This window comes from Ovis canadensis, chromosome 23 (assembly GCF_042477335.2).
Source record: "Ovis canadensis isolate MfBH-ARS-UI-01 breed Bighorn chromosome 23, ARS-UI_OviCan_v2, whole genome shotgun sequence".
In the NCBI taxonomy this organism is placed as follows: Eukaryota; Metazoa; Chordata; class Mammalia; order Artiodactyla; family Bovidae; genus Ovis; species Ovis canadensis.
The window spans coordinates 44,005,777-44,032,569 of NC_091267.1; the positions used below are offsets into that span (position 1 = coordinate 44,005,777).

Sequence of the window (26,793 nt, forward strand, 5' to 3'; positions counted from 1 at the left end):
CTTAATTAGACAAGATACAGTGTTCATCTTTTTTCTCAATCTTTCTCTGTGCTTCCCTGTCACATACAGTGAGCCATGGTATCCTGGGAGCAACATCAAAAATAATTTGTGGTTCATTATTCCCAGGTTTGAATGTTGACGCTCCCGGTTAATAGTTATTTGGCCATGGATAGGTTGAATTTGTAAACCGCCTATCTTCTATCTTGTGAAATAGACGCAAATACATATTCTTCCACGGTTATTGGGAGGATTATATGTGATTACAGAAAGCACGCCGTGGCTCTGTGCCCAACACATAGTATTGCCTTTATACTTAATCCTCTGCCAAACCCAGCAATTGTTTCTTCTCAAACAGCCTTCCAAATTCCAAATATATCCCATTCCTTCATTTCCTAGACCACAGTAACAGCCTCACTTCTGGATTCTCGCCTGGATTCTTACAGGCTCAAAGGCCTCCTTGCCTGCATCTTCTGGTCCTTTATCTTTAATGTCCCCACCTGTTGTAGAACTGCTGAGCCATTCCAAGGAGATATTTTTAACCATATGTCCAGACTTTTGGAAACAAGCCTTACAAGTAGCTTCTGTTTCTGTTGCTTACACCTAAAGCAGATGACCCTGGTCAGAATACAATGGTGTGGATGCTAAATTGGTCACTGTGAGTTGCTTTGCTTCCTCTTGGATTTGGGGCAGAGGGGCTTGGAAAGCAATTAAATGGTCATTTCAAAGCAGCAGTCAGTTTAATGGGGCCGATCCCAGGAGGTGCTGGTGGTAAAGAATCTGCCTGCCCATGCAAGAGATGTAAAAGATTCGGGTTTGATCCCTGCGTTGGGAAGATCCCCTAGAGGAGGAAATGGCAACCCACCCCAGTATTCCTGCCTGGGAAATCCCATGGACAGAGGAGCCTGGAGGGTTACAGTCCATGGGGTTGGAAAGAGTCATACATGACTGAACTTCTGAACACAAAACCACAAGCCAAAGACATAGGGAAGAAATAGTTCTTTGTGCTTTTTTCCATAGAGGTCAGATGTTCCTTCGAAATTCTAGGAAAATCTCATCTTGTTTGGGGGATACATTTGAGGATATTAGGTTGGCCGTGGCCATGGAATGACAAATAATAATTCCAAGCCAAGTTCTCTAGATTCTAGGGTGTCTTGAACCCTTCTCAGCCTGTGGGACCTTTCCCAGTCCCCTGGTTCCTCTCTTATCCATCTTTTCCTTGGCGTAGCCCAGAGGGGAAGGGGTTTTTCCTTAGTTTTCTTTTCAAGGATTTCAGGAGGAGACCTGTAGTATAAAAGTACAAAGCTGTTTGTAACAAGTGATCTTAAAAGATGTGATGTCTTTCTATAAATTCAAAGGTCCTGCAAGAGTTTTTACTTCATTTTGAAATATTGTAGGTGATTTTTTATTCTATTCCTATTTACTGTCTTCTAGACTAAAGATTACCATTAGAACAGTGGTCCCCAACCTTTTTGGCACCAAGGACAGGTATCATGGAAAATAATTTAAACACAGACCAGGATGGGGAGGCTTTGGGGTGATTAAAGCACATTACATTTATTCTGCACTTTATTATTATTATTATATCTGCTCCACCTCAGATCATTGGGCATTAGATTCCAGAGGTTGGGGACCCCTGCTTTAGAACATTGTCCCCAGAAAGTGGTAAATTGGACACAGGTAAACATGAGAAGCACCTGGGAAGCATTAAAAGACCATGCGAGACCCCAGACCAATGAAACAAGAACCTCTGCACTTTTCCTAAGAGATCCTGATTTTCACCATATGGCTCTATATGGTCCCTCCAAGTGAATATAGGTCTTTTACTCAATGAATATTTTGATATTTTGTGCTATATCATTATGGCCATTCCGCCATTGAAAATACATCTTCCTCTTCATTTCTTTAATTAGCAAGGTTCCCTGGTTCCGTGGTATGCACCCATGTGCCCTGTTCTTTTTTTTGGGTTTACAAACCCTAAGTAAGGATTCAGGAAGCGAGTTGACTTTTACATTTTACAACAAGGTTAATCTCACATTTGTTGTTCACTTTTATTATCAGGTGGTTTTTAGCTAACAGGACTGGACGTAAGGGTTCAAATTAACTGTAGTACTGCATTTATCTGTGATGTCGTCTGTCTTTACTAGTGTTTCATGTAAGATGCAAAACAGGTCTTTGGAGGTGTTTATGAGACAGAGGCTGATCCATACCACCTCAGTGATTAACACTGTTCCCTTTCAGGGGAGCCTCGCATGTGTCGTTTCAATTGTATCTGACTCTTTGTGACCCAATGGACTATAGCCCACCAGACTCCTCTGTCCATGGAATTCTCCAGGCAAGAATACTGGCATGGGTTGCCTATGCCTTCCTTCAGGGATCTTCCCACCCCGGGGATCAAACCTGAATCTCCTGTGATTCCTGCACTGCGGGTAGATTCTTTATTGTCTGAGCCACCTGGGAAGCCCTCATGGGAGCCTACAAGTCTCCAATTCTGGCTGCTTTTTGGAATTGGAATCACCAGGAAAACCACACAGTTCAGATCTGTAATAATTTTACATCAAATAAGTGAAACCAAAAATTAAAAAGACTCAAGAAAAAATATTATCAGCATTGAAATATTGTAAACAGATATACAAAGGAGATAGAACACATTTAACAGTTTGTTAGCTTGATTTCTAAGTTGTAAATATTTAGACAAATGGGAGGTGGACCTCACTTAATAATCTTGCCTTGTGCCCTGCACAGTTGAAGAACAGACCTGATTATATCTAACTCAAAAATCCAAGGTCCCCACTAACATCATTGGTAACAAAAATCTAGGTATCTAATTTGTCCTAAGTAAGTAATATTGGTAACAAATTACATGGCCTTTTTAAAACCTCCTAACGCACTCATCCAGAGAAGGCAATGGCACCCCACTCCAGTACTCTTGCTTGGAAAATCCCATGGACGGAGGAGCCTGGTGGGCTGCAGTATGGGATCACAAGAGTCAGACACGACTGAGCGACTTCACTTTCACTTTTCACTCTCATGCATTGGAGAAGGAAATGGCAACCCACTCCAGTGTTCTTGCCTGGAGAATCCCAGGGACAGAAGAGCCTGGTGGGCTGCAGTATGGGATCACAAGAGTCAGACACGACTGAGCGACTTCACTTTCACTTTTCACTCTCATGCATTGGAGAAGGAAATGGCAACCCACTCCAGTGTTCTTGCCTGGAGAATCCCAGGGACAGAAGAGCCTGGTTGGCTGCCGTCTGTGGGGTCGCACAGAGTCAACTGAAGCGACTTAGCAGCAGCAGCAGCAGCAGCAGCAGCAGCAGCAGTAATGCACTCATCTACACGCTAGTAAAGTAATGCTCAAAATTCTCCAAGCCAGGCTTCAACAATACGTGAACCGTGAACTTCCAGATCTTCAAGCTGGTTTTAGAAAAGGCAGAGGAACCAGAGATCAAATTGCCATCATCCGATGGAGCATCGAAAAAGCAAGAGAGTTCCAGAAAAACATCTATTTCTGTTTTATTGACTATGCCAAAGCCTTTGACTGTGTGGATCACAATAAACTGTGGAAAATTCTGAAAGAGATGGGAATACCAGATCACCTGACCTGCGTCTTGAGAAACCTATATACAGGTCAGGAATCAACAGTTAGAACTGGACATGGAACAAAAGACTGGTTCCAAAGAGGAAAAGGAGTACATTAAGGCTGTATATTGTCACTCTGCTTATTTAACTTATATGCAGAGTACATCATGAGAAACACTGGACTGGAAGAAGCACAAGCTGGAATCGAGATTGCTGGGAGAAATATCAATAACCTCAGATATGCAGATGACACCACCCTTATGGCAGAAAGTGAAGAGGAACTAAAAAGCCTCTTGATGAAAGTGAAAGAGGAGAGTGAAAAAGTTGGCTTAAAGCTCAACATTCAGAAAACGAAGATCATGGCATCTGGTCCCATCACTTCATGGGAAATAGATGGGGAAACAGTGGAAACAGTGTCAGACTTTATTTTTTTGGGCTCCAAAATCACTGCAAATGGTGACTGCAGCCATGAAATTAAAAGATACTTACTCCTTGAAAGGAAAGTTATGATCAACCTAGATAGCATATTCAAAAGCAGAAACATTACTTTGCCAACAAAGGTCCATTGAGTCAAGGCTATGGTTTTTCCAGTGGTCATGTATAGATGTGAGAGTTGGACTGTGAAGAAAGCTGAGTGCTGAAGAATTGATGCGTTTGAACTGTGGTGTTGGAGAAGACTCTTGAGAGTCCCTTGGACTGCAAGGAGATCCAACCAGTCCATCCTAAAGGAGATCAGCCCTGGGTGTTCATTGGAAGGACTGATGCTGAACCTGAAACTCCAATATTTTGGCCGCCTCATGTGAAGGGTTGACTCATTGGAAAAGACCCTGATGCTGGGAGGGATTGGGGGCAGGAGGAGAAGGGGACGACAGAGGATGAGATGGCTGGATGGCATCACCGACTCGATGCACATGAGTTTGGGTGAACTCCCGGAGCTGGTGACGGACAGGGAGGCTTGGTATGCTGCTGTTCATGGGGTCGCAAAGAGTCGGACACGACTGAGTGACTGAACTGAACTGAACTGAATGTTGACACTGAAATGTCTACCTAGTCACACATATCTGTGATACTAAATAAATGTTCTAGGCTAGAATACTGGAGTGGGTTGCCATTTCCTTTCCCAGGGGATCTTCCTGGCCCAGGGATCAAACCCAGCTCTCCTGCATTGCAGGCAGATTCTTTACCATCTGAGCCACCAGGGAAGCCCATGCTTTAAAACAGTGGTCCTCAATCTTTTTATCACCAAGGACCAGTTTTATGGAAGAAAATTTTTCCATGAACCGGGCTGGGGGTGGGGGACAGTGGTTTCAAGATGCTTCAAACACATTACATTTATTGTGTACTTTATTTCTATTATTACATCAGCTCCATCTCAGATCATCAGGCATTATTAGATCCTGGAGGCTGGAGATCCCCGCTTTAAAAGAAAACATAAATCTGAGTTCAGAGTTAGGTCTATTTCAGCCTAATGGTCACCTCGATCAAAAATAATATTAACAGCAGTTGTTATATGATGGCTATTCTGATGTGGACTTCTTAAAACCAGGAAGTGAGCTGATACAACTGATTAACCAAACCTATCAGGTGGCAGTGAGGCAATGCCTAGCTAAAAGAGCTGCTAACCTGGAAGTGAAAGACAAGATCTCATGTTACAGTCCCCTGAGCCATCCTATCTGTGTGCTTCACAGAGCTTTTGTATCTTTTAAACCAAGTATATGAGTTGACTCCCACATAAGGAGGTTATGCTGAGTTGGTCTCTTCTAAATAGCAGCAGAGTTATTAAGCACACTGGCACGTGTAGCTAATTGCAAAACCCAAGAGACTCAGCTTTTAGCCTTGCGGTCGACACCCATGGCCACCCAAGGGGTGTGTGCATCTGGTGCTTTAGGATGGCAGTGCCAGGCATGTGTGCCTTGCCAGCAGCGAGCTGGCTCTGGCAGGCTTCACCCCCAACATGCTGGCCATTCCACGGCACTTCACCTGGAGCTGCACTGAAGGGAGGGCTTCCCGATAACTTGCATTTAATCCCTTGGTCGGGCAGATCCTCTGGAGAAGGAAGTGGCAACCCACTCCGGTATTCTTGCCTGGAGAATCCCATGGACAGAGGAGCCTGGCGGGCTATGCTATGGTCCACGGGGTGGCTAAGGGTCGGACACGACTGAGAGACTAAAACAACAGCAGCAACACTGAGGGAAAGCTGGGCCCCTGCAACAGGAAGAGGTTGGTCTGCAGTGTCAGGACAATTGAGTTCTCATGTGTGGATTTCCGAGTAACTTCTCTGTGCCAGCCTCGGGAGTTTTCTGTTATCCTGTGTCAGGGCTGGGAGTTCTGTGCTCTGACTGTGACGTCAACAGTTCCAGTTCACACTGCGGTCCCTAGACACACACAGTGTGTCCCCAGGTGTCATCTCACAGGCTCACACTTTAGGATCTCAACAAAAATGCCCCCAAATTAATGTACCCTGTTTCTCAAAACTGTTCCCTAAACGTTCATTTGGAATTACTGCATGGCACTGAATATAACTCAGCTGGTTAAGAATCTGCCTGCAATGTGGGAGACCCAGATTCGATCCCTGGGTGGGGAATATCCCCTGGAAAAGGGAAAGGCTACCCACTCCAGTATTCTGGCCTGGAGAATTCCATGGACTATATAGTCTATGGGGTCGCAAAGAGTCGGACACGACTGAGTGACTCTCACTTCACTTCACTTCAAATGGAAAGAGACAGCTGCTGGGGAAATGCCTGTGGACCTTCACACAGTGAGGACAGTCTAATGGTGAGCAGTTCTGATTGGCAAGATTGGTTGATCGTTTAAAAGAAGGGACTTCCCCAGTGGTCCCCGTTCCAATGAGAATCCTCCTTGCAGTGCAGCAGACTAGGGTCTGATCCCTGGTTGGGGAACTAGGATCCTGCCTGCCTTGGAGAAAAAACCCTCATACTTAGGCAACTGCTGAGACCATGTGCAGCAGCTAAGACCTGATACAGTAAAAAATAAATAAATACACTTTAAAAAAAAAGAAAAAATTAGTTTACGGGGTGACTCAAAAGGAGGAAAAGCACCTGGTCAATGAACAGTGGAAAGTCTCTCCAGGATAATAAGGGAAATTTTTCCTCTTCTCTGCTGCTTCTTTTCATCTTACAATATTGCTTTTCCAAAACTGCTCCTCAGTTATATAGGCAAAGAGTAAATAAAACCAGCTTCAAAAGACTGTTTTTTATTTGTTTTTCAAAAACGATGAAGCTGGATTTTCTGTTCAGGGCTGAAAACCCAGCTTCAGTATCTCAGACTAGCAGATTCAGCCAAGTTGCTTTGCCACTGGGAGCAACATAGGCCTGAGTTTTAAAGTAATCTAGCTCATCAAGTCTTACCTTAGAGCATTACTCAAAGAGAAGTGCAGCCAAATTACAGGCACTGGCCTGTAGTTTTTTCCCTGTCATATTCTTTTATTCATTCCACAGAGGTAGTCTGTGTTCTCTGTCAACTGTGGCATACACTAGCAACAAAACTCCTTGCTCTCTTGTCGTTTACATGGGAGTGGGGTGGAAGACAGACAGTAAACAAGTACACAATCAAATAATATTTGAGGTGGTAGCAAGTGAAGTAGGAAGGAAAATAAAACAGGGTAAATAGCCTTGGGATGTAGCTTGCTTCCTATGCTAAGTCTGCAGATAATTGTATTCTGTGGTCTCTTTCTTCAGGATGCATCTTTATTTGTTCATCTACATTTTTCAAGACAAAATCTAGGTAACATTTCAGGGTCGAGGCAGAAGCAGATTGTTGTGACTTTGGTATCACAGATCACCTTTGATCTGTGATCAACAGCCTGTCCTTTTTTTTTTTAAGTTTAAGTAATTAATTTTATTTTTTATTTATTAATTTCTTTGACTGCACTAAGTCTTCAGTGTTGCACACAGGCTTTCTCTAGTGCAGTGAGCAGGGGCTACGCCCTAGCTGTGGTGCACGGGCATCTGATTGTGGTGTCTTCTCTTGCTGTGGAGCACCGGCTCTAGGCCTCCAGGGCTTCAGTAGTTGTAAAAAAAAACTTCAGTCCGGCACTCGGACTTAGCTGCCCTGTGGCATGTGGAATCTCCCCAGACCAGGGATCAAAGCCCTGTCCCCTGCATTAGCAGGCAGATCCTTCACCACTGGACCACCGGAAAAGTCCCAGTGGCCTGTTCTGCGTTCTGTGATTCACCTCCTATTACCTAATGTGTGGCAGATACACACGTTCACCCCTCATCTCAGTGAGGGAAGTTCAGGGTCATGTCTATTGTCTGGGCCGTGGGTACGGAGCAGCTCCAGCCCCTTCCATCATGTCCCGATTACCTCGCTAGTTATATTAACCATAATGCTGTTTCTGGTACATTTTCTATATTTTTGCATCTGGTGGTGACTGAAGTTTTATTTGGTGTTAACCGAAGTAGAGAGTTAACAGATGTTCAAAATAAACGTGGGCAGAAGGCCCTTGCAGGCAAATAATAACAAGGCTGGGATCCCTTAGCCCAATCCTTAGACACAGAAGAAGCGCCGGAGCCTTTGATGGCAGAGCAGTGACAATGGGCAGGGAGTAACACCAGGTGTTTAGAGTGAAACAACTCAGGACAGGACTGTAAGCCCCATCTCAATTTTTAATAACTTCTCACTTGGCAAGCACTCAGCCTCGACTTAGATGGAAACCTCCTCGAAAGCTCCTTCTGACTTAGTTCTCACGCTTGAATCCTTGGTGCCTAGTATCAGGCGAGGCACAGTGGACATTCAAGAGTTTGCTTAATATGTGAATTAATTATTGGGTAAAATACTATACCCAGAGGCCAGAGCTTCAAAACAGTGAAGGTCGAATAATCAAGTGAAGCTTTTCAAAATAGAAAATTACATTTAAAGCTGGCCTGGGTTCATCACCTCCACCATTCCATGTGCTGCCATAACATTATAGGAGGGCTTGTTATTGACCTCATTTAAGAGATAAGAACACACAGCTCCACAAGGCTCAGCAATGCGTTCACCCTTATTCAGCAAATGGGGGAAGGACCAGGATTCCAGCTCCCTCTGGCTCCAGGACCTTGGTTTTTTATTCTTTTATTTATTTATTTATTTTTGCTGACAAAGCAAGGAAAGGGCACCCAGGCTGAGAGCAGGAGGGTAAGGGAACCCAGAAGAACAGCTTTGTCACATGGCTTGCAGTCTCGGGTTTTATGGTGATGGGATTAGTTTCCAGGTTGTCTTTTATTCTTTTAAAGTCATGGCTGAAGAATTGATGATTTTGAATTGCTGTGCTGGAGAAGACTCTTGAGAGTCCCTTGGACTGCAAGGAGTTCAAACCAGACAATCCTAAAGGAAATCTACCCTGAATGTTCATTGGAAGGACTGATGCCAGAGCTCCAATACTTTGGCTACCTGTTGCAAAGAGCTGACTCACTGGAAAAGTCCCAAGACCCAGGCTGAAAAAAGCCTGGCGTGCTGTAGTCCATGGGGTCACAAAGAGTTGGACATGACTTAGCAACTGAATAACAATAACAACACAACAGAGCCATGCTTCTCAACCTTAGTGGCATGTTAGAATCAGCTGAGGCTTGCAAAAGAAAACCTGGTCTTGCCCACACAGATTCTGATTGCATTGGCCTTGAGCAGGGCCTGGGCATGGGATTTGCTAATGCTTCCCACCTTCAGCCATGCAGTCCATCTTTCACCTTCTGGAACTGTGTTCTAAAGGTGGGCTTTGGCCAAGGGAACAGGTCATCTACAATATCTCAAGCTCCTTTATTCTCAAGTGGCCTTCACCCAGCATCAGCTGGGGCATGGGGGACCCCTGGGTGCTGGAGCTCCCATGCGGGTCTCCTACCATGAGCATGTGGCCCAGGGTTGTCCAAATACCATGCCATCCATTTCTGTGTGTCATGACTTGAAGAAGCCTGAAAAGCACCACCTTAGATGGGATAGTGGGATAAATGAGTCTTGTTCTTCTTTGCTGCTGGGTTTCAGGAGGCTCTTTTTTCCATGCCCCATGTCCAGCATACACACCCTTCCCACAGCAAGGGGCAAAATTGGCCTTGGACCAGTGACCTTGCCACCTGCTGATGGCTGCTGGGTTGCACCTGTGAAGAGAAATCCATTAGGAAAACTTTCAGGGACCAGCTTTGGCCCTGGCATGCTGTGCCCAGGGGGAGGAATGGTCTAGGGGATGCCAAGACAGGTAAGACTGCTCATCAGGTTAGGGGTCTCCAAGCCCACTGATGCATTACTCACCACCTCTGCTGATCTCCTCCTTGTCTGTTAAAGCAGTGAACCCAAGTACAAGATGCTATAGACTATCTCACATTCACAGCCCTGTGCAAAACACACGTGCATGCACCCATCAGAAACATCATTTTAAAGATTTTTAAAATGTGTTTCTAGAACATGCCCCCTAAGCTTACACTTCAGGTTTTAAGTCAAATAATGGACCTACCAGTAGTCTTCAGCTACTTGCACTGTGCCTGGCAATGCTGGGTAAATATTTGTTGAATGAGTTTTGCTTTGTTGAGTGGCATGAGTTTTGCTCTGAGCTGGAGCAGCTTAACCACCTCAGGGCTGCTTCAGCTCAACCACATTTTGAATCATCAGATGCTACTGTGATGTCAGATCTTAACAGCAGGCCTAGTCCAATCTGGGCAGCAAAGATTAACATCCCATTCTCTTCAAAGCAGAGCCTAGAGAGGGATTTTCTAGTCTAATTACCCTGAATCGAAAAAGTAAGAAGAAGGAGAAGGGAATCCATCAGTCTGTTCATAACCCAGACACCCATGAACCAGATGAACAGAAGGGTAACACCTGCCTTCAGAATGTTTTCCTCCCACTGGTAACTTCCTCCCTGAACCTCTCAGATCAGGGTCATCTCCAGATGCTTGGGGAAAAAACGGTGCAGGTTCCTCTGCTCCACCCATGTGTATCCCGGGATGTGAGGGAAATGAGCAGTTTCCATTGACATCCAGGTGATCCACCTACATCTCAGAGTTTGGGCCCCAGATCTGCAGAGGACTATAAAACATGAACACATCCACCTGCAGCCTGGTGGAAATGGTGGTGGCGTGGCCAGGGACACGTTGTTAGCACGATGCTTCTCTTATTGAGTCTTTCTTGATTCTCAGCACTTGGGACTATTACACAGACTGTGCTCATTTTGATCTGTCACAATGAATAATGTCCTTGAGCAACACCAAGGTCGATTTTGCTCTGTGTTTATAATCATATTTTCATATTTCCTGAAGAAAGTACTTTTATAATAAACTATATGTTCTATTTACTTACTTGAAAAAGTTAATTTGTAGGTATTTCACAGGAGATTCCAGTCATCTCATCCGAGGTTAACATGTGACAAATATGCTCCGCTTTACTGTGTTGTTGAGAACAATTCCATTAAAAGGGCTTAAAATTACCAACATTATTTTACACAACCCAGCTCACAAATCTCCCACGACTTTGATTCCCCAAACCCTTTAGTTTCTGTTGGTTGCATAATCCTAATTCTGGTTGACTGCTTCGAGAGCTTTTTCATGGCAGAGGAGAACCAACATTAATTTTAGGTGAATTTCCAAAAGACAGACTACATTTTGGCTCCATAGGGAGCTTTGTGAGTAGAATATTACACCCCATTCCCTGTGTCTACCATATCGGTCTTGATACCATCTTCTGAAATTGCTGTGGTCTACAGAGAAACTCTCTATCTCCCTGTATCAGAACACAGCAAGATGTGTATGCTATATGTATTCTTGGCTGGAATAAACAATGTATAAGTCATTCTAAAGTTGAAGGATCTTTTTTTATGAAGCCAATGCAGAAACTAAACTTTTCTCCCCTTCCAAAGAGAAGCATTTATTCACAACAAAAGCACATGGTGTTACAATTTGCGTGTAAATTCTGAGGACTTAAAAACAAAAAAAAATTTGAAAGTCACAGTGAAGGATCCCTTATGGGTCCACTGGACACCCACATGTCCTCGCCCGAAGCTTGAGCTGTGGTGCGAGATGTGTCCGTTTCCGTGTCTGGCAGTTCTTTCTATTATTGATATATAAATAACCGATATTAAAATGCCATTTCTTTTCATTAGAAATGCAGGATTCATTGTCTCAAATCGATGAATTATTAATATTCTGCTTCCAAATGGTAACTCTCAAGGTGCCTGGAGATAGAAAGTTGTGACAATCTGTCTGCAAAGCAGCAAGCTGAAGTGGGTACATAAGGCTTTACATGTGGCTTCTGATTGTGCCCAGGGTGGTCCTGGTGGGAGGATGAAGGATGTGAGAGGTGGCGGGGGATGAGAAGTCAGCTGTGCTCTTATGGGCATATGCTTTTCTCATAGTCTTATTCCCAAGGCAGACACCTAGGAGTTCCAACTGGGTGGCAATTCCGTTTGCCACAAAAACATTAAAAAAAAAAAAATTGGTCCCACAGATGTAACAGGGTTTTGCTGGACTGTCCGAATCTAATCAAGACACAGAGTCAGTAGAAATGACACCATCACTTGGATAACGTTCTGCCGCCACATGGACGCCGTGTGCCGGTTTGCTTAGTAATGACCTCACTGTGTACCTTTTTCGGTGGTAATGATTATTTTTACTCCTGCGCAACGTCTCTTACTGTGTCCCGTATTCAGAAGATAAATGACCACTGTGCACATCAGCTAACCGCCACTTTCAAACAGTAGCCTTCCTCACCCGGCTCAGACGGCTTCGTAACTAGAGGTGAATCTCAACTCGCCCAAACTTGTTTCAGTGATTGGAACCAAATGTGCTTCAGAGCTCCCACCTGGCCTTGTGAGGGCTTGGCTAGGCCCTGGCCACCCCTCCGAAAACTGACTTTAAAAAAACACAGCTTAGGAGGCCCTGAGGGCTTCTAGTCTCGAAGCGGTACAGAACAGTCAGTGTCAAAGAAAAAAAGGATTTTTTTTTCCCCCTTCTATTCACTGTGAAATAATACTTATTCATTTAGCCTAGTGACAGTAAAAGATTTCAAAGGCAAATACAGACTACTTAAAAGGTAAAGAAATTTTATAATCTGTTATAAAAAGCAGATCGCTAATACAGCATTATAAATCAACTATACTTCAATAAAAAGGGGGAAAAAATCAGATCAATAGTCCAAGAAAATGTTGTCCTCTTGACAGAGAGAAAACCAAATTCTAACTTTGTTCCACTTTACATATTAAAATGTGTTCCAATCTTAACCAGTTCTGACAACATATAAAGCTCCTTTATCAAGGGTTTTTTTTTTTTCCATAAAACTTCTACAGATTCTCTTCACCTTCAGATTTCTTCCTTTTCTCATTTTCCCTTTTTTTAACCTGGGGGGAAAAAAAGGAAGGATATACATTTAAGTGTATCTGGCTAACCCATAATCTTAGGGACCCTGAGACGGGTACTTCATCACAACATAATCATTTTGATGATACATTGCAAAAGGAATAAGGTGGCGTAAAGGATGGAATTCGGAGAAGATTGCTGGACATGTTAAGTGAAAACGTTAGTCGCTCAGTCATATCTGACTCTTTGAGACCCCATGGACTGTAGCCGCCAGGCTCCTCTATCCATGGACTTTCCCAGGCTAGAATATTGGAATGGATAGCCATTTCCTTCTCCAGGGGATCTTCCCAACTCAGGGATGGAACCCAGGTCTCCTGCATTACAGGCAGATTCTTTACTGTCTAATCCATGTTAAAATGAACTAGAACAAGGTTATAACAGCCTAATGAACTTAGGGAGCTGTGAGCAGTGCAATTGGAGTTCTGGTCTCCACTCTAGCAAACAATCTATGTTGATTACAAAAACCCAACAGTCAAAATACAGTTTGTATTTCCAAGTACATAACCTGCCAGGCTCTTAAAGAACACGTTTGTGATACTTCATGTAGATTTTTTGAACTTTGAGAAAGTAGTTATTTGTAAAAAGCAACTTTGGTTTTAGTGCCCTTTCCCTCAAGACTCGAAAGTAAAAAATTACAGGAGCAACAGATATGGGAAACAGTGGTATCAAGTGACTTCTGCAGTTTGTCCCATTTATATGATCATGGTAAGGAAGAGGAAACATGAGAAAATCTTGTCATTAGCAGGGAGACTTTTTTTTTCTTTAGATGTGTTGTAGGTCAGGACTTGGTTCTGGTTTGTGTTGGAAGGGATGAGGAGAAACATTGGTAGATACACCTACCGCCCAGTGAGTCTATGGACCGGCTTGGTGCCTTTGGGTAAATTCTTAAACGGTGATAAACCAAGCCTGAGTCCCAGAAGGGCGTAGCCAGTTGCACAAGACACACACACCTATGACAATGCATTGTTGACCCCGGTGCAGCCAAAGGCAGGTGCTGTCAGTAAGCACCCTCCTGATTTCTCAACCCCCCACACCCGAGAATGTTGTCTTTGAATCATGAGCTGATAAAAACTTCATACTTTTCACATGTCACTTTTGATTTAGTGACTGTGTAAATAATCTTGCAACATAAATTCAAAATCTTAAGCCTCTCAGAGTACAAAGCTAACCAGGCACCTCATCCTTCATGATTTGAAGAGATAATTGAACGGTGTTTTCAACAAAAGGGTGGTATGGATATTTTATATATTCTTTAAAACGTTTAGATGCTTTTGAAGCTGTGTAAATATGACTTTTGTCCGGTTAGCAGCTTTCTTTCCTTCTTAGCTTCTGAGGTGGTATAGCTCACAGTCCTGGGGCTAAATCTCCTCCCTTTTGGCTTTGTCATCCCAAAGCCTAGTTTGTGAAAGTGTTTTTAAGCCTCCTAGTCACTCTGAAGTCATACAGTGACAGAATAATTCATTTTCATTCATCTAACCACCTTTCAATCCTCCTGAGTTTTTGAATGATGCTATAAGACCTTTGAACAGTGTCAGTAATGGCTCTGTGTGGGGGGGGTGGTGGGAGGGGTGGTGTTTGTGTGTGTGTGTAGGAGCAGGAAAGGAATACAAAGGAGTCAGTATAGATTCACTTACTTTCTTCCATACATCTCCTTTTAAGTTTTCACGAAGCATTTACATAGAAAATTGTATTTTTCTTCTTTATTTTCTGTTTTATCAAGCACTGTGTGAAGCCTCTGGTTTTTCCACATTTAGGTACTATGCAAAATATGTAAATGCTTTGTTGTAAACTGCTGTTTTGCTGGCCCCATTACAAGTAGGAAAACACTGTTAAATTGAATTTTTAAAAAAACAGCTGGCTTCACCATCGCCCTCTCATAGTGTCATGTCATTAATAAGGTGCTTTTATTTGAAAGGACTGCTGTGATATACTATGAGCCAGTTCCAACAGGCTGGGGTAGTAAGACAGCAGAGGAAATGGGAAGAGGCTCCAGTCCACATCCTGTTGCTGATAGTCTCCAAGTACGCTGGAGAGAATGGGGGGCCACTGGGGGACCACAGTCACAGGGTGCTGGGCTGAGTCCCTTCCCCATATGAGGGAGATTGATGACACAGATGGAGGAGTCAGTCACAGAGGAAGGCACTCCTTCAATAGTTGGGGCTGCTGATACTCAGAATCCTGGGAAATAAGATCACTCAAAAAAATGTTAGGAATTTCCATGATGGTCCGGTGGTTAAGACTCCACGCTTCCATTGCACAGTGTATGGGTGGGATCCCTGGTCGGGGAACTAAGATCCTGCATGCTGTATGGCACAGCCAAAAATTATTATTATTTAAAAATAAATGTTAAAACAATAGGTTAAGTTCAGCAGGAACATATGCAAGGGTTTGCTTATGTGACAAGAAACCAGAAACGAGAAAACTGGAGTGGAGCAAGATGCAGACGGGTTGGCAGGAGGTGCTGGAGCTGGAGTTCTGGAACAGATGAACACTGAGAGTTGGGGACAGCGACGAGAGTGGGCTGGCCCTCACTCTTCCAGGATGGGAGGCTGCACAGTTCAGCCACCCTCAGCTAGCGATCTGGTGGCTCCACACCTCAGCATCTCCACTACTCACATCACAATATCACCTGTACATACTCTCGAGTTGTGGTGAGGATTAAATCAGCTAATCCACAGAGTTTTTAGCAGCATTCCTAACATAAACTTGGGCTTCCCTGGTGGCTCAGATGGTAAAGAATCTGCCTGCAATGCAGGAGCCCAGATTTGATCTCTGAGTCGGGAAGATCCCCCTGGAGAAGGGAATGGCAACCCACTCCAGTATTCTTGCCTGGAGAATTCCATGGACAGAGGAGCCTGGTGGGCTACGGTCCGGTCCATAGGGTTGCAAAGAGTCAGACATAAGCGACTGACATTTTCACACTTAACAGAAACTCAAATAATGTTAGCTATTATAACATTTTTTTTCTCTGAATAGTAATTATATTGTAAACTGAAAAACATATTCTAGAGTCTTAAATCAAGAGAAAACAGGAGTATGTCACAAATACCTCTAAATATAGAACAGCCAGTGGGGAGGAGGGTTGGGGTGGGCTGGGGAGAGACCTCTGCACAGGTGTGGGCTTGCCTGCCCCCAGAGAAAGCAAGGGGAAGATGAAGCAGAAACCACTGGAGCCGAAAATACCAAAGTGGGCTCCCATGAGACACAGTGATGCTCTAATCCAGGCCTGGTCTTAAAAAGTAGTGGTAAACCCCAGACACTTGTTCAAACCAAAGAGCAGGTGATCTAAAACATTGTCTTCCAAATCAAGGTGCTCAACAGGATTTTCTGTGCAGTTGGATTCTGTTTTGGCATTGCACATCTTGTCCAAAGTATGAAAATCTGTCAGCACTGACTGAGCCCAGGCTTGGCCGAGAAGCAGAAGAATCACTGGGCAGTAAGAGAGCCGCTCCGAGCGAGACCCTGTAGCCCCGCTGCCTCCACGCTGGTTAACTGACTGCATAGTCCTCACTTGTAAGATGCAAGTGATGGTATCTACCTAGCAGAGCTGGCGCCCTGCGGGTAGTGGACACTCAGTAAATGTAGCTCATGTCAGACATCCATTTCTTCCTCATAAAAATTCTTTGGATGGGCTATTATCCCCTTCCTCAGATGAAGAAATCGAAACTCAAACCAATTTGGTCTTGAAGATGGTAAAGCCAGGATTCCAGCAGGTCTGTTGAGTCAGAGCTGAACTTCCAGGGGCTCCTGAGAGATGACTGAAAGCGCAGCGCCCAAGCTGTTGTGCCATCACTTGCTCCACTCAGGCCAACGCTTTGAGAGAGGCGCTCTTCACGCTGTTTCTCGCCTGAAATCCCTCCTCCAAGCCCTTGTGCCCTTCTCTTTATGCCTGGCGGTCCTAAAGACCCAGTACTAGCATTGCTTCCTACAGGAAGCCCTCCCTGCCTGCCCCAGGCTGGCTAGTCCCTGTCCTTTGTCCTTCTGTAGCACCCAGCTGGCCCGAATCATGCTCATCTGAGTAGGCTCTAGGACTTCCCTGGTGGTCCAGGAGTAAATTCACCTTCCAATGAAAGGGGTGTAGGTTCTATCCCTGGTCAGGGAGCTAAGATCCTGAATGCCTAGGGGCCAAAAAAACAAAACACAAAACAAAAGCAGTCTTAAAACAAATTCAATAAAGACTTTAAAAGGGTTCCACATCAAAAAAATCAAATCTTTAAAAAAATTAAATAAAAAAATAAGAGATTCAGCAGAGTACCCAGGAACATGACAAGCATTCAATTAATGTAGGAATAGAAAGCCTAGTTTGGTAAATTCCAGTGGTGTTTTTTCAAAACAATCAAGTTAATTATAATACATTTTTTATAGTAAGCAAATAAGGTAACTCTCTAAAAAATTTTCCCTGTGCGTCATGAAAAGGACTAGCTCCCCCTCCCCCACAGTGGCCCTGGGCTCCCCCCAAGCCATCAGTATTGCTGTCAACTAGCAATTCTCCAAAACGCTGAGTGCCAGAATTGCTGGCATGCTCATATTTTTTTTTTTTATATTTTAAACTTGCCTTTCTTTTCTCCCCTGCTTTCTTCAGCTCTGTGAATCATTTAAGAAAATGATGCTGCCACAGGGAACAGGTACTGGAAACATTACTTCCTCATAAGTAGATATAATTTGTTTTGTTTGCTTTTCCTTAGAAGGTATTTTCTCTCTTCTCTTAAATTACTTCTGTCCATTTCTGTAACAAGCTCTGAATTCATTTTTATCTGTGTTCCTGAAATATCAAAGAAACTTCCCAAGTGTGGAAACTCTACACAACTATTTCTCAAATTTTGTAAACAATTATATGCAAATTAAATGCTGTTCAATAAGTAAGGATTCTCTAACAGTGAGTTGACTGGTGTTTTTCATTTGGGGGGATTTTTTACATTATAATAATACCCAGCATAGCATCGCCTCTCCCCATTTTAAGAAAAACTTTTTATTATGGATATTCTTTTTTTTGACCATATGACTTGTGGGACTTTAATTCCCCAACCAAGGATTGAATCGAGGTCCTTGGTAGTGAGACAGCAGAGTCCACTGGATTGCCAGGAAATTCCCTATTATGGACATTTTAAAATATATGCAAAGCAACTATACTATAATAAAAACTAATTTTAAAAATATGCAAAAATAGAATATGAAAGGAAGACCCCTGCATTTCGAAAGGTTTCTGGTATCAACCCAGCATTTCTCTCCCCTTCCACCTGTTCTGTTTCCCTGCTCTCCCATCCCAGCAGAAAGGAGGGAAGGGGATCCTTTGGTTGCAGTGCTGATTTTTCTTTAAAACACACACACACACACACACACACAACTTTTAAAATTTATTTGGCTCTACAGGGTCTTAAGTTTTGGCACGAAGGATCTTCAGTATTTGTTGTGGAATGGGAACACTTAGTTGCTACACATGGGATCTAGTTCCCTGACCAGGGATCGAACCTGGGCCCCCTGCACTGGCAGCTCAGAGACTTAGCCACTGGCCCACCAGGGAAGTCCCAGTGCTGATTTTTCTCTGCTTTTCTTTCCTTCCCTGCTGTTCCAAGTCTAGGTTCCACTGCAGGGACAGCTTCCTATACACCTCTCGTTCATGTACCCACACCTACAAATACAGACACTCACTCCCACCCACACACTTACACATCTGCACAAACACACACCTTCCCCTAGCCCTCTGTCTCATCTGCTGTCTTCCTTAGGTATCAACTATTAGGACAGAAGCTTGGTTGAACCCAGGTCTCCTGCATTGCAGGCAGATTCTTTACCAGATGAGCCACAAGGGAAGCCCAGGAATACTGGAGTGGGTAGTCTATCCCTTCTCCAGCAGATCTTCCCGACCCAGGTATCGAAACATGGCCTCCTGCATTGCAGGTGGATTCCGTACCAAATGAGCTATCAGGGAACTTGGGTTAGTAGGCTCGAAAAAGTATGAAGCCACAGTGCTTCTGAAAACAAAATTATTCAGTAGAAAAAGGCTGTAAATCAGATTTTTTTAAAAAGTAATATCCTACTGATTGGTGAACTCGTCACAGATTGTTTTTCTGTTTTGCTGCTTCTTCATCCTCTGTGCTTTTCTAGTTTTTAACAATGAGTAATTATTGCTTTTGTAATTTAAAAATATCCACCAAAAGTAATGCTCAAGAGGTCACTTGGATATTGCCTCTGAAACGGTTCACCAGCAAAATAAATCTGGACTGAAAACTAAAGGAAACCTTTTCCTAAAGTTCAAACCATATATTCCATGGCTTGGAAGCCCAGAGGTGGAGAAGAAAAGGCTTTTCTTGGCAAAGGAGAGCTGAGTGGGTGAAAGGTTCCACAACCCGTGTCCTGCCTTTTCTCACCATCTTTATCCCTTGGTGTGTCTTTGGCACTTAGCTCTCAACCCCACCCCTGGGCAGGGTCTTCTCCACCCTCTCTGAGCAAGTTAATCCTAGCATGGGCACTGCCCACAGGCCCTTGTCCTACTGCCTCCCTCCCCTGTAATTACCACGTGTGCACCAGCTCCTCCGAAGAGTTGAAAGGATTAACCTGCTTGCCTCTGGTAAAGTAGGGCCAGGTGCTATGTTGCCTGCCATGGTGCTTTATGTGGCGTGGGGTTCACCAGACAGCACAAGGACCACTGGGTGGATGGAGCTCAGAAGAGTTGGAAGCATCTCCAAGCTAAATTTCTTTAGCTGTAAAGTGACTGTTCCCACAGAGGGGTTGGCAGAATTAAATGTAGGGGCACTGCACGTAATGGGACGCAAGCTCAAGGTAAATGGAGTTGAAATACGCCATTTCAGGTATACGCCTCAACCCAGAAGAAGTTTTCGTTGTCCTAAGAATCTTGACTTTCCCATCTATTCTTATGCCCCTGTTATGTCATAGTTGTACCAACAGTTTGAAAGTAACCTCTGAAGTCTTGGGGTGTTTTGGTTTGGTTTGGTTTGGTTCAATTTCCCTGAGCTTCAACTTTTTCTCAGCTGTTAAGTAAATGATAGCTTCCCCACAAAGCTGGTAATAATCAAGCTTTCTTGAGATAACATGCAACACTAGCAAAGTCTTATTGAATTATATAAAAACTGTGCATTTCCCAAGGGATGTTGTTCATTTGTTGTCTTCTTGCTTATTTTAGGGTTTTGTTTTTTTTTTAATTAGAAATGAAAAGGAGGTATACTTAGGGGTCAAAAACACAGGCTTTCGAATGAGACCTAGGTTGGAGCCTGAGCCAAGTGATGGCCATTGTGGGCTCAATGTTCTCATCTGTGAAATGGGAATAATATGGTCACCTTATAGGATCATTGTAAGAATGAAATGAAATGAAGCCCATAAAGCAGGCAGCTCCTTCTTTGGCACGTAATAATATTCAATCGATAGTAACTAGCATTAGAGCAGGTGTCCTCATAGACTTGAATGTGACCATCCTCTGTCCATCCCCCCCTCCAGGGGCAGCATGGTGGGTCTGCCAACTCTGTCTAGCCAGCTGTGCATCCTTGAGTCATTTCTCCATATGTAAAATGGGAGGTTGATCTAGGTCATGCTGGTGATCCTTAACCTCTAAAAATGTGGCTGGCTGATTAAGAAAACGTGCTGTGACAGTTCAGGGTGACAGAATGACCAACTTGAGATTATTTCAAATTGACGACATTGACTTGCTCCTCTTTATTCTCTCTGCTCATCTGCCTTTGCACTGGTTCCCAACTCAGCAGTTCATTAAACTTCCTCGGGGAGCATTTTAAGAGATGCAGACGCTTGGGGTCTAAACCCTGAGCAATAGTTACATCAGAATATCTGGCACTGGGCATCTGTATTTTTTAAAAGGTCCCTAGGTAATTCTACTGTGCAACCAGGGTTAAGAAGCACTGCTCTATACAAATGACATAGTCAGAAACAAGGGAAAGGAGACAGGACTTGGATAAACTGCAAGCTGCCTCTGTGGGGAGATGTGATCTCAGATAGTGTTTTGATTTTCTCACTTCTAAATTTGCTCTTTTCCTAAACATTGCTGAGAGCATAGCCTGACATCAGTCCCCGTCGCCCTCCAAACCAAACCCCAAGTCCTTGACCTGCTTACACAGCTCTTCATGGTCTGATTTCTGCTGCCCGTCTCATTTTTCAGTTGGCCTGTCTCTGTGCCCTAGTGGAGAGTAATCATATGGCAGTGTTTTTTTCCACCTTCAAGCCTTTGAGTCTTCCCTACACCTGTCTTTTCTTATCTAACCTTAGCTCCCACCTCTGTACCAGCTTCTGCTGATCATTCAGGCTCTCCTATGAACTTTCTTTTTCTTCCCTGAGTACTCCCACAGCCCACTCTGCATACCCACTGCACACTCAGTCACACCACTTGATCTGCATTCCTAGCCCCACAGACTGTTGAATTCCATGAAAGTCAAGAGTGTGGTTTATTCACCACTGCATTCCCTGTATTTCACATGATCAGGTTGAGTGAGTATTGGTGGAAAGAATGAGCAAATAACTGAGTGACTGTACAATTGAAAAAAAAAAAAAGAAATTCTTTTTTTTTTGGACCATGCAGCATGGCATGTGGGATGTATAGTTTCTTAACCAAGGATTGAACCCATGCTGCCTGCAGGGCAAGTGGGAAGTCTTAACTTACTGGACCGCCAGGGAATTCCCAGGAAAGCAAATTCTTAAGGAACTGAGTCACAGTTACATCAGAGAACCTAAGTCCTATAAATGATTGAATACACAAGAAAAAATAAATTCTTAGTGACTAATATTCACACTAAGCTAGGTCTCTTTCATTTAAGACCATTCTTTAATGCTGGGGAGAAGGGGAGCCACAGTGAGGAAGCAGACTAACTTTTCACCAAAAGAAACTTAATTTCCTTGGTGGTTGGGCTGCATTATTTGCAGCATAATCAACAGACTTCTAACTCTAAAAAGCAAGAAAGAGGAGCACATTTGAATGTCTATTAATGTGTATTTTAAGTGAACCTTTATAATCCTCTACTCTTTGTGACCTGTAACCTCTGTTCATGGAATTCTCCAGATAAGTATACTGGAGTGGGTTGCCATTTCCTCCTCCAGGGACTCTTCCTGACCCAGAAATTGAACCCAGGCCTCCTGCATTGCAGGCAGATTCTTTATCATCTGAGCCACCAGGGAAGCCCAATCCTCTAGTTAATGAATTATTTGCACATAAAAATGATAGGATGCTTACAATTTACTTTAAAAATCCCAGAGCGGGGAGAGGGATCCAGAGAGGTACAGGTGAAATAAGACTGAACAAGAATTGATAGCTTTAGAAGCTGGATGGACACATGGGAGTTCATTATCCTATTTTCCCTGCTTTGGCATACAGGGAAACTGTCCAAAATAGAATGTTAAAAAATAAATATCAAAAGAATAAAACTGTGGGAGGAAGTTTTTCTCAGTACTGCCACTTGGTTCAGTGAGTGGTTTTGTTTTTTTTGTTTGTTTTTTTTTTTTTTTTTTTAAAAAGGCAGTCATACATCATCTGGAGCCAGCCTGGTCTTGGTCAGTTGAAAAACAGGAATGTTCTCCAAGGTTAGTAAACTGTAATCAGGTCCACAGAGTTTTCAGGCACCAGAGTTTACAAGTCACAACAGTTGATTTGTAACTCCATTCATGTGTCCACAAGAAATATAGCCTGTGTCGATGTTCCTCTCTATTTGCTTAGCCAAACAATGCTTTTCCACAGCACATTCAACCTTGAAACCGACCCAGGACCCCAGTTTACGATCGCTGGCACCACCCTGCCCTTCCGCATTGTTTTCACAAATTTAAAACCTCCTTCCTTTTAAAGGTAGCAAAAATCAGCCCAGTGTCTCCTTTTTTTACTTGTAACATTTGTTGACTCAAACGCAGGGACTCTCTTTTCCGAGGGGCTTTTCACTGCAGCCAGGAATGTGCATGCATTGACGCGGCCAGGAGCTCTTCCTTCCGAGACTGCCCTCCCCTGCCTCTCGGCTCCCACGTCAACCATGCTGCTTCGCCTTTGGTACAGGAGGCACCAACGGCGGGGAGGGTTTTCCCACCAATTTCAGGCCACGCCCTCCGTGCAGAGTGGGCCCTCCCTTGCCTGGAGCAAGCTGGAAGTGAAGGTTCCGGGCCGTGCAGGTTCCGGGCCTTGCTGACCGGTACTCCAGACAGCTCCATGGTGGGGTTTCTAATCTGTCAAGTAGCATCCTGTTCTTCCTCCCAGCTTCTCTTCTCCCACTGCCCCGCCCAAGGGCCACAGCCACCTTCCTGTCCCCTTGCTGAGTCTCCTTTCAGACTTCCCCTCCTCTTGCCTTTGCATTTTTGCTATTTCAGTTAAATCAGATGTAAAGGTGCTTCTTACTGCAACTGTGCAGTTTCTTGTTATCTGCTGGTGGTGGGGTTTTTGTTTTGATAGTATCCTAAAAACCACTTCAGTTCAGTTCAGTCGCTCAGTCTTGTCCGACGCTTTGCGATCCCATGAACAGCAGCATGCCAGGCCTCCCTGTCCATCACCATCTCCCGGAGTTCACTCATATAAAACTCACGTCCATCGAGTTGGTGATGCCATCCAGCCATCTCATCCTCTGTCGTCCCCTTCTCCTCCTGCCCCCAGTCCTTCCCAGCATCAGAGTCTTTTCCAGTGAGTCAACTCTTCGCATGAGGTGGCCAAAGTACTGAAGTTTCAGCTTTAGCATCAGTCCTTCCAAAGAACACCTAAGACTGATCTCCTTTAGAATGGACTGGTTGGATCTCCTTGCCACTTAACATGACACTTTTCTCCTATCTTGGAAAGGTCTGTAACAATACACCTCAGCCATGATTGTTCCTTTTACTCCTTTAAACCCTGTACCCTAAACTGCCCTCAGGCTTCAAAGAGCTGTTTTCCTAGAAATTTTTATTTGCTATTTTGGGGTGCCTTCTTTTGCTGTCTTTTTGAGCATGCCATGACCCCTTTTGATTTTTCATCAACCCTGAGAAAAGGGGTAATTTTATAAAAGAATAGAGATGCAGAGAAGTTGATTCGCTCAGATTACAGCTCGTAAATGGCCAAGCCTCATTCCTCTGCTCTTTCAGCCACTCCTTTACTCATTCACTCCGTGAAGATTTATTTGATCACTTTCTGTGCTGGCTCACTTCCAAGCCTAGATTTTGAAAATGAGCTTTTAAAAATTAAAAGCCTGGGATTTATTTAAGAATAAAATATTTACTTTTCATCTCATTAGTAAAGTGACTTGTAATCATTGATATTAATTTATCTCAGGCCACAAAAATAATCAGTGTACACGTTTGGATTTCATTGTAAAACTCTTGCCAAACAAATCTAAGATAGACACGAAATCTCTAGACCTAAAGTGTTCATTCAGTAGTGGTAATTCTTTTCATTCCAGTCATTGTGGGGAGGCCCCTGTAAGATCAAACAGACTGTACCCAACTCCCCCAGGTGCTACTTAACTAGTTGGGCAAGTTACTCATCATTTTGAGCCTATTTCTTCATCTTTAAAAGGAGGATAATGGATTTGTTACATAAAGTGCTTAGATGAGGGCAAGGTGTATAGAAAGCAGTTAATAAATATAGCTCCCTTTTCTTCCACTGTCAACTGTAAATTTATCATTAACAGTGAAGAGTAAAATGTTTTAATAACAGGCACACAAGTCTCATTCTTTACCATCTGGCACCAAACTGTCCTGGAAACACTACAAATAAGTGACTAAGGGTGTTTCAGTTTTACTGCCTCTTCTTTACCTAGTCTACCATTTGATTGATGTGTTTATAAGAAATGAATGACAAGGTAGCATGCAAAGAATCCTTGGATGATTGTAATCTACACCCTACATGATCACCCTCAATTCATGGAAAGTTGGATGAAAACAGTAGTTGAGAAAAATGTATTGGGTTTTAAGGATATGATCTGACTGACTAGTTGCTTTCTTCTTTGCACCTACTACCTTCAGGTAGGACAGGAGTTTTCTAATTATCCTTAAAAGATTGTTATTGAAGCACATTCACTCACAAGTCATTCTTTCCTGGGAAAGAGGGGAGCAGCTTTCCTATTTGTTGGTTTGTTTGCTGTATTTTAAGAGGGATGGAATTATCAATTTAGCATTATATCTGTCCCATTTCAAAAATAAGACTAGGAAATGAATGATTTCAAAATCATCATCAGAGCAATAAAATGGTGTTCCAAATCGGAGAGAGACTTGTTATGAGTTCCACAAAAATCTTTTCTTTAAAAATGGAACCATTTTCCTGCCTACACTTTTAATGAAAGTCAAATGTACCTCTTGGCAAAGGAAGAGATTTCAAGTGTGTAAATTCTATTTTCTGATACAGGATATTTATTTTTCGTTAGCCAGCCCTCTAGTTGTTCATAGTATAGATGTGACCACTTTCTATTAACTGAGTGTATGCTAAAGTGTATGGGTTCAGCCTGCCTTAAAGAGATGAATGATATTGGATACTAAATGCTTTAACTATAGCACCCTTTTCAAATGTTAACTGTAAACAGGAAACACATATTATGGATTCCTGTTTTTAAAAATTACCCATTGCCACTTATGTTCCAGAACTAGGTCATATTTTTTGGGTGGTCAAATGTTTATATTTTATAATGATTCCTGGCTGTTACAAATGATTTTTGCTGAGACCTAGGAAACTAGACTGCATATTGTTAATGAAAAACATATACTCTTAGATGAGTGATATTCTCAGTGATTCATTTTTATAATTAAATGTAGATGTTAGCATATAGACATTGCTTTACTTTTAGAAAATATGGGACTTATGGGTAGGGAAATCTCAGAAAACAGATTTCTTAAAAACAAAAATGCACCTTTTTTTTTGTAGGCTCTGTTTAAAAGATACTTGGGAGCAATCACACTTTTTTTTTTAATGGCAGAGAAGGTTGTTTTAAGTAACACAGAGGGAAAGACATGATCTTCCATTAAAGTGACAGCACTTAGCCATAATCACCATGTCAGGAACATCTTCTTTACAGGTAAAAGACACCGAATAATAGAATTTACTTGAGAAAGCCTGTGACTAGTTTGAACTGTCTGGTCTTGAGATATTTATCAAGCAGGGGCCAGTGCTTCTCAGGGAACCATAACTACGTAGCGGGTGATTTTCCCTGACTGCCATCTTCAAAAGTGCTGCCTTTGACAGTGGCACAAAACAGTAGCTTTCAGTCTTAGTGGCCGGACGATCGATTCTAATTGTCTTCACTGTTCCCTCTTTCCTATCACAGAATCGGAAGACTTTTTGATGGTACAGAGCCCATTGTTTTGGACAGTCTCAAACAGCACTATTTCATTGACAGAGATGGACAGATGTTCAGATATATCTTGAATTTTCTACGAACATCAAAACTCCTCATTCCTGATGATTTCAAGGTGAGGGATTCATATTAAATTAACAACAGCCTAAATATGTGCTTTTTTTTTTAATGTGCTCCCCAAAATATTTCTAGCTTTACATTTTTAACATATACCAACTTTAATGGCATCAGAGGTTTCTGATGGTTATACCATCTATGTGGAATAAAGTATATGATCATTGACGTTTACAGCCAAAAGAGGGTGGCTTTTATGTGAAGAATAGAATTACAGTCTATTTTAATACATTGAAAATGAATTGATTATATTCAAAGGTTATCTCTGATAAGTCTTAGGTAGAGAAAAAAGGAAACCTCTTTAGCTTAATAAAGACTTTTTCTCCCAGAAATTTAAAGCAAGCATTATGCTTACCAGTAAAATTTTAGAGTTGTTCCCTTTCAAAATTACTAACAAGTGTTAGACTTAGTCCTACAAGGTGCTGGAAACTCTAAGCAGTGAAATTAGACAACAAAAAGAAATAGAAAGAGTTAATATTAGAAGGGAATATATAAAAATGTTATCTTTGCAGCTCCTT

General features: G+C 42.9%; 1 protein-coding gene across 5 annotated transcripts in view; it reads left to right on the top strand.

The window, feature by feature from the left end:
* Window positions 1-26,793, top strand: part of KCTD1 (potassium channel tetramerization domain containing 1) — a 206,396-nt gene that overhangs the window by 157,325 nt on the left and 22,278 nt on the right. For 4 of the 5 annotated variants that reach the window (XM_069569290.1, XM_069569291.1, XM_069569289.1 and 1 more), the window contains one exon: window positions 26,132-26,276. The exons of the other annotated variant lie outside the window; for it this stretch is intronic. In XM_069569290.1, coding sequence (XP_069425391.1) covers window positions 26,132-26,276 — 145 coding nt within the window. The remainder of the gene's footprint in view (window positions 1-26,131; window positions 26,277-26,793) is intronic. 5 annotated transcript variants of the gene reach the window in all.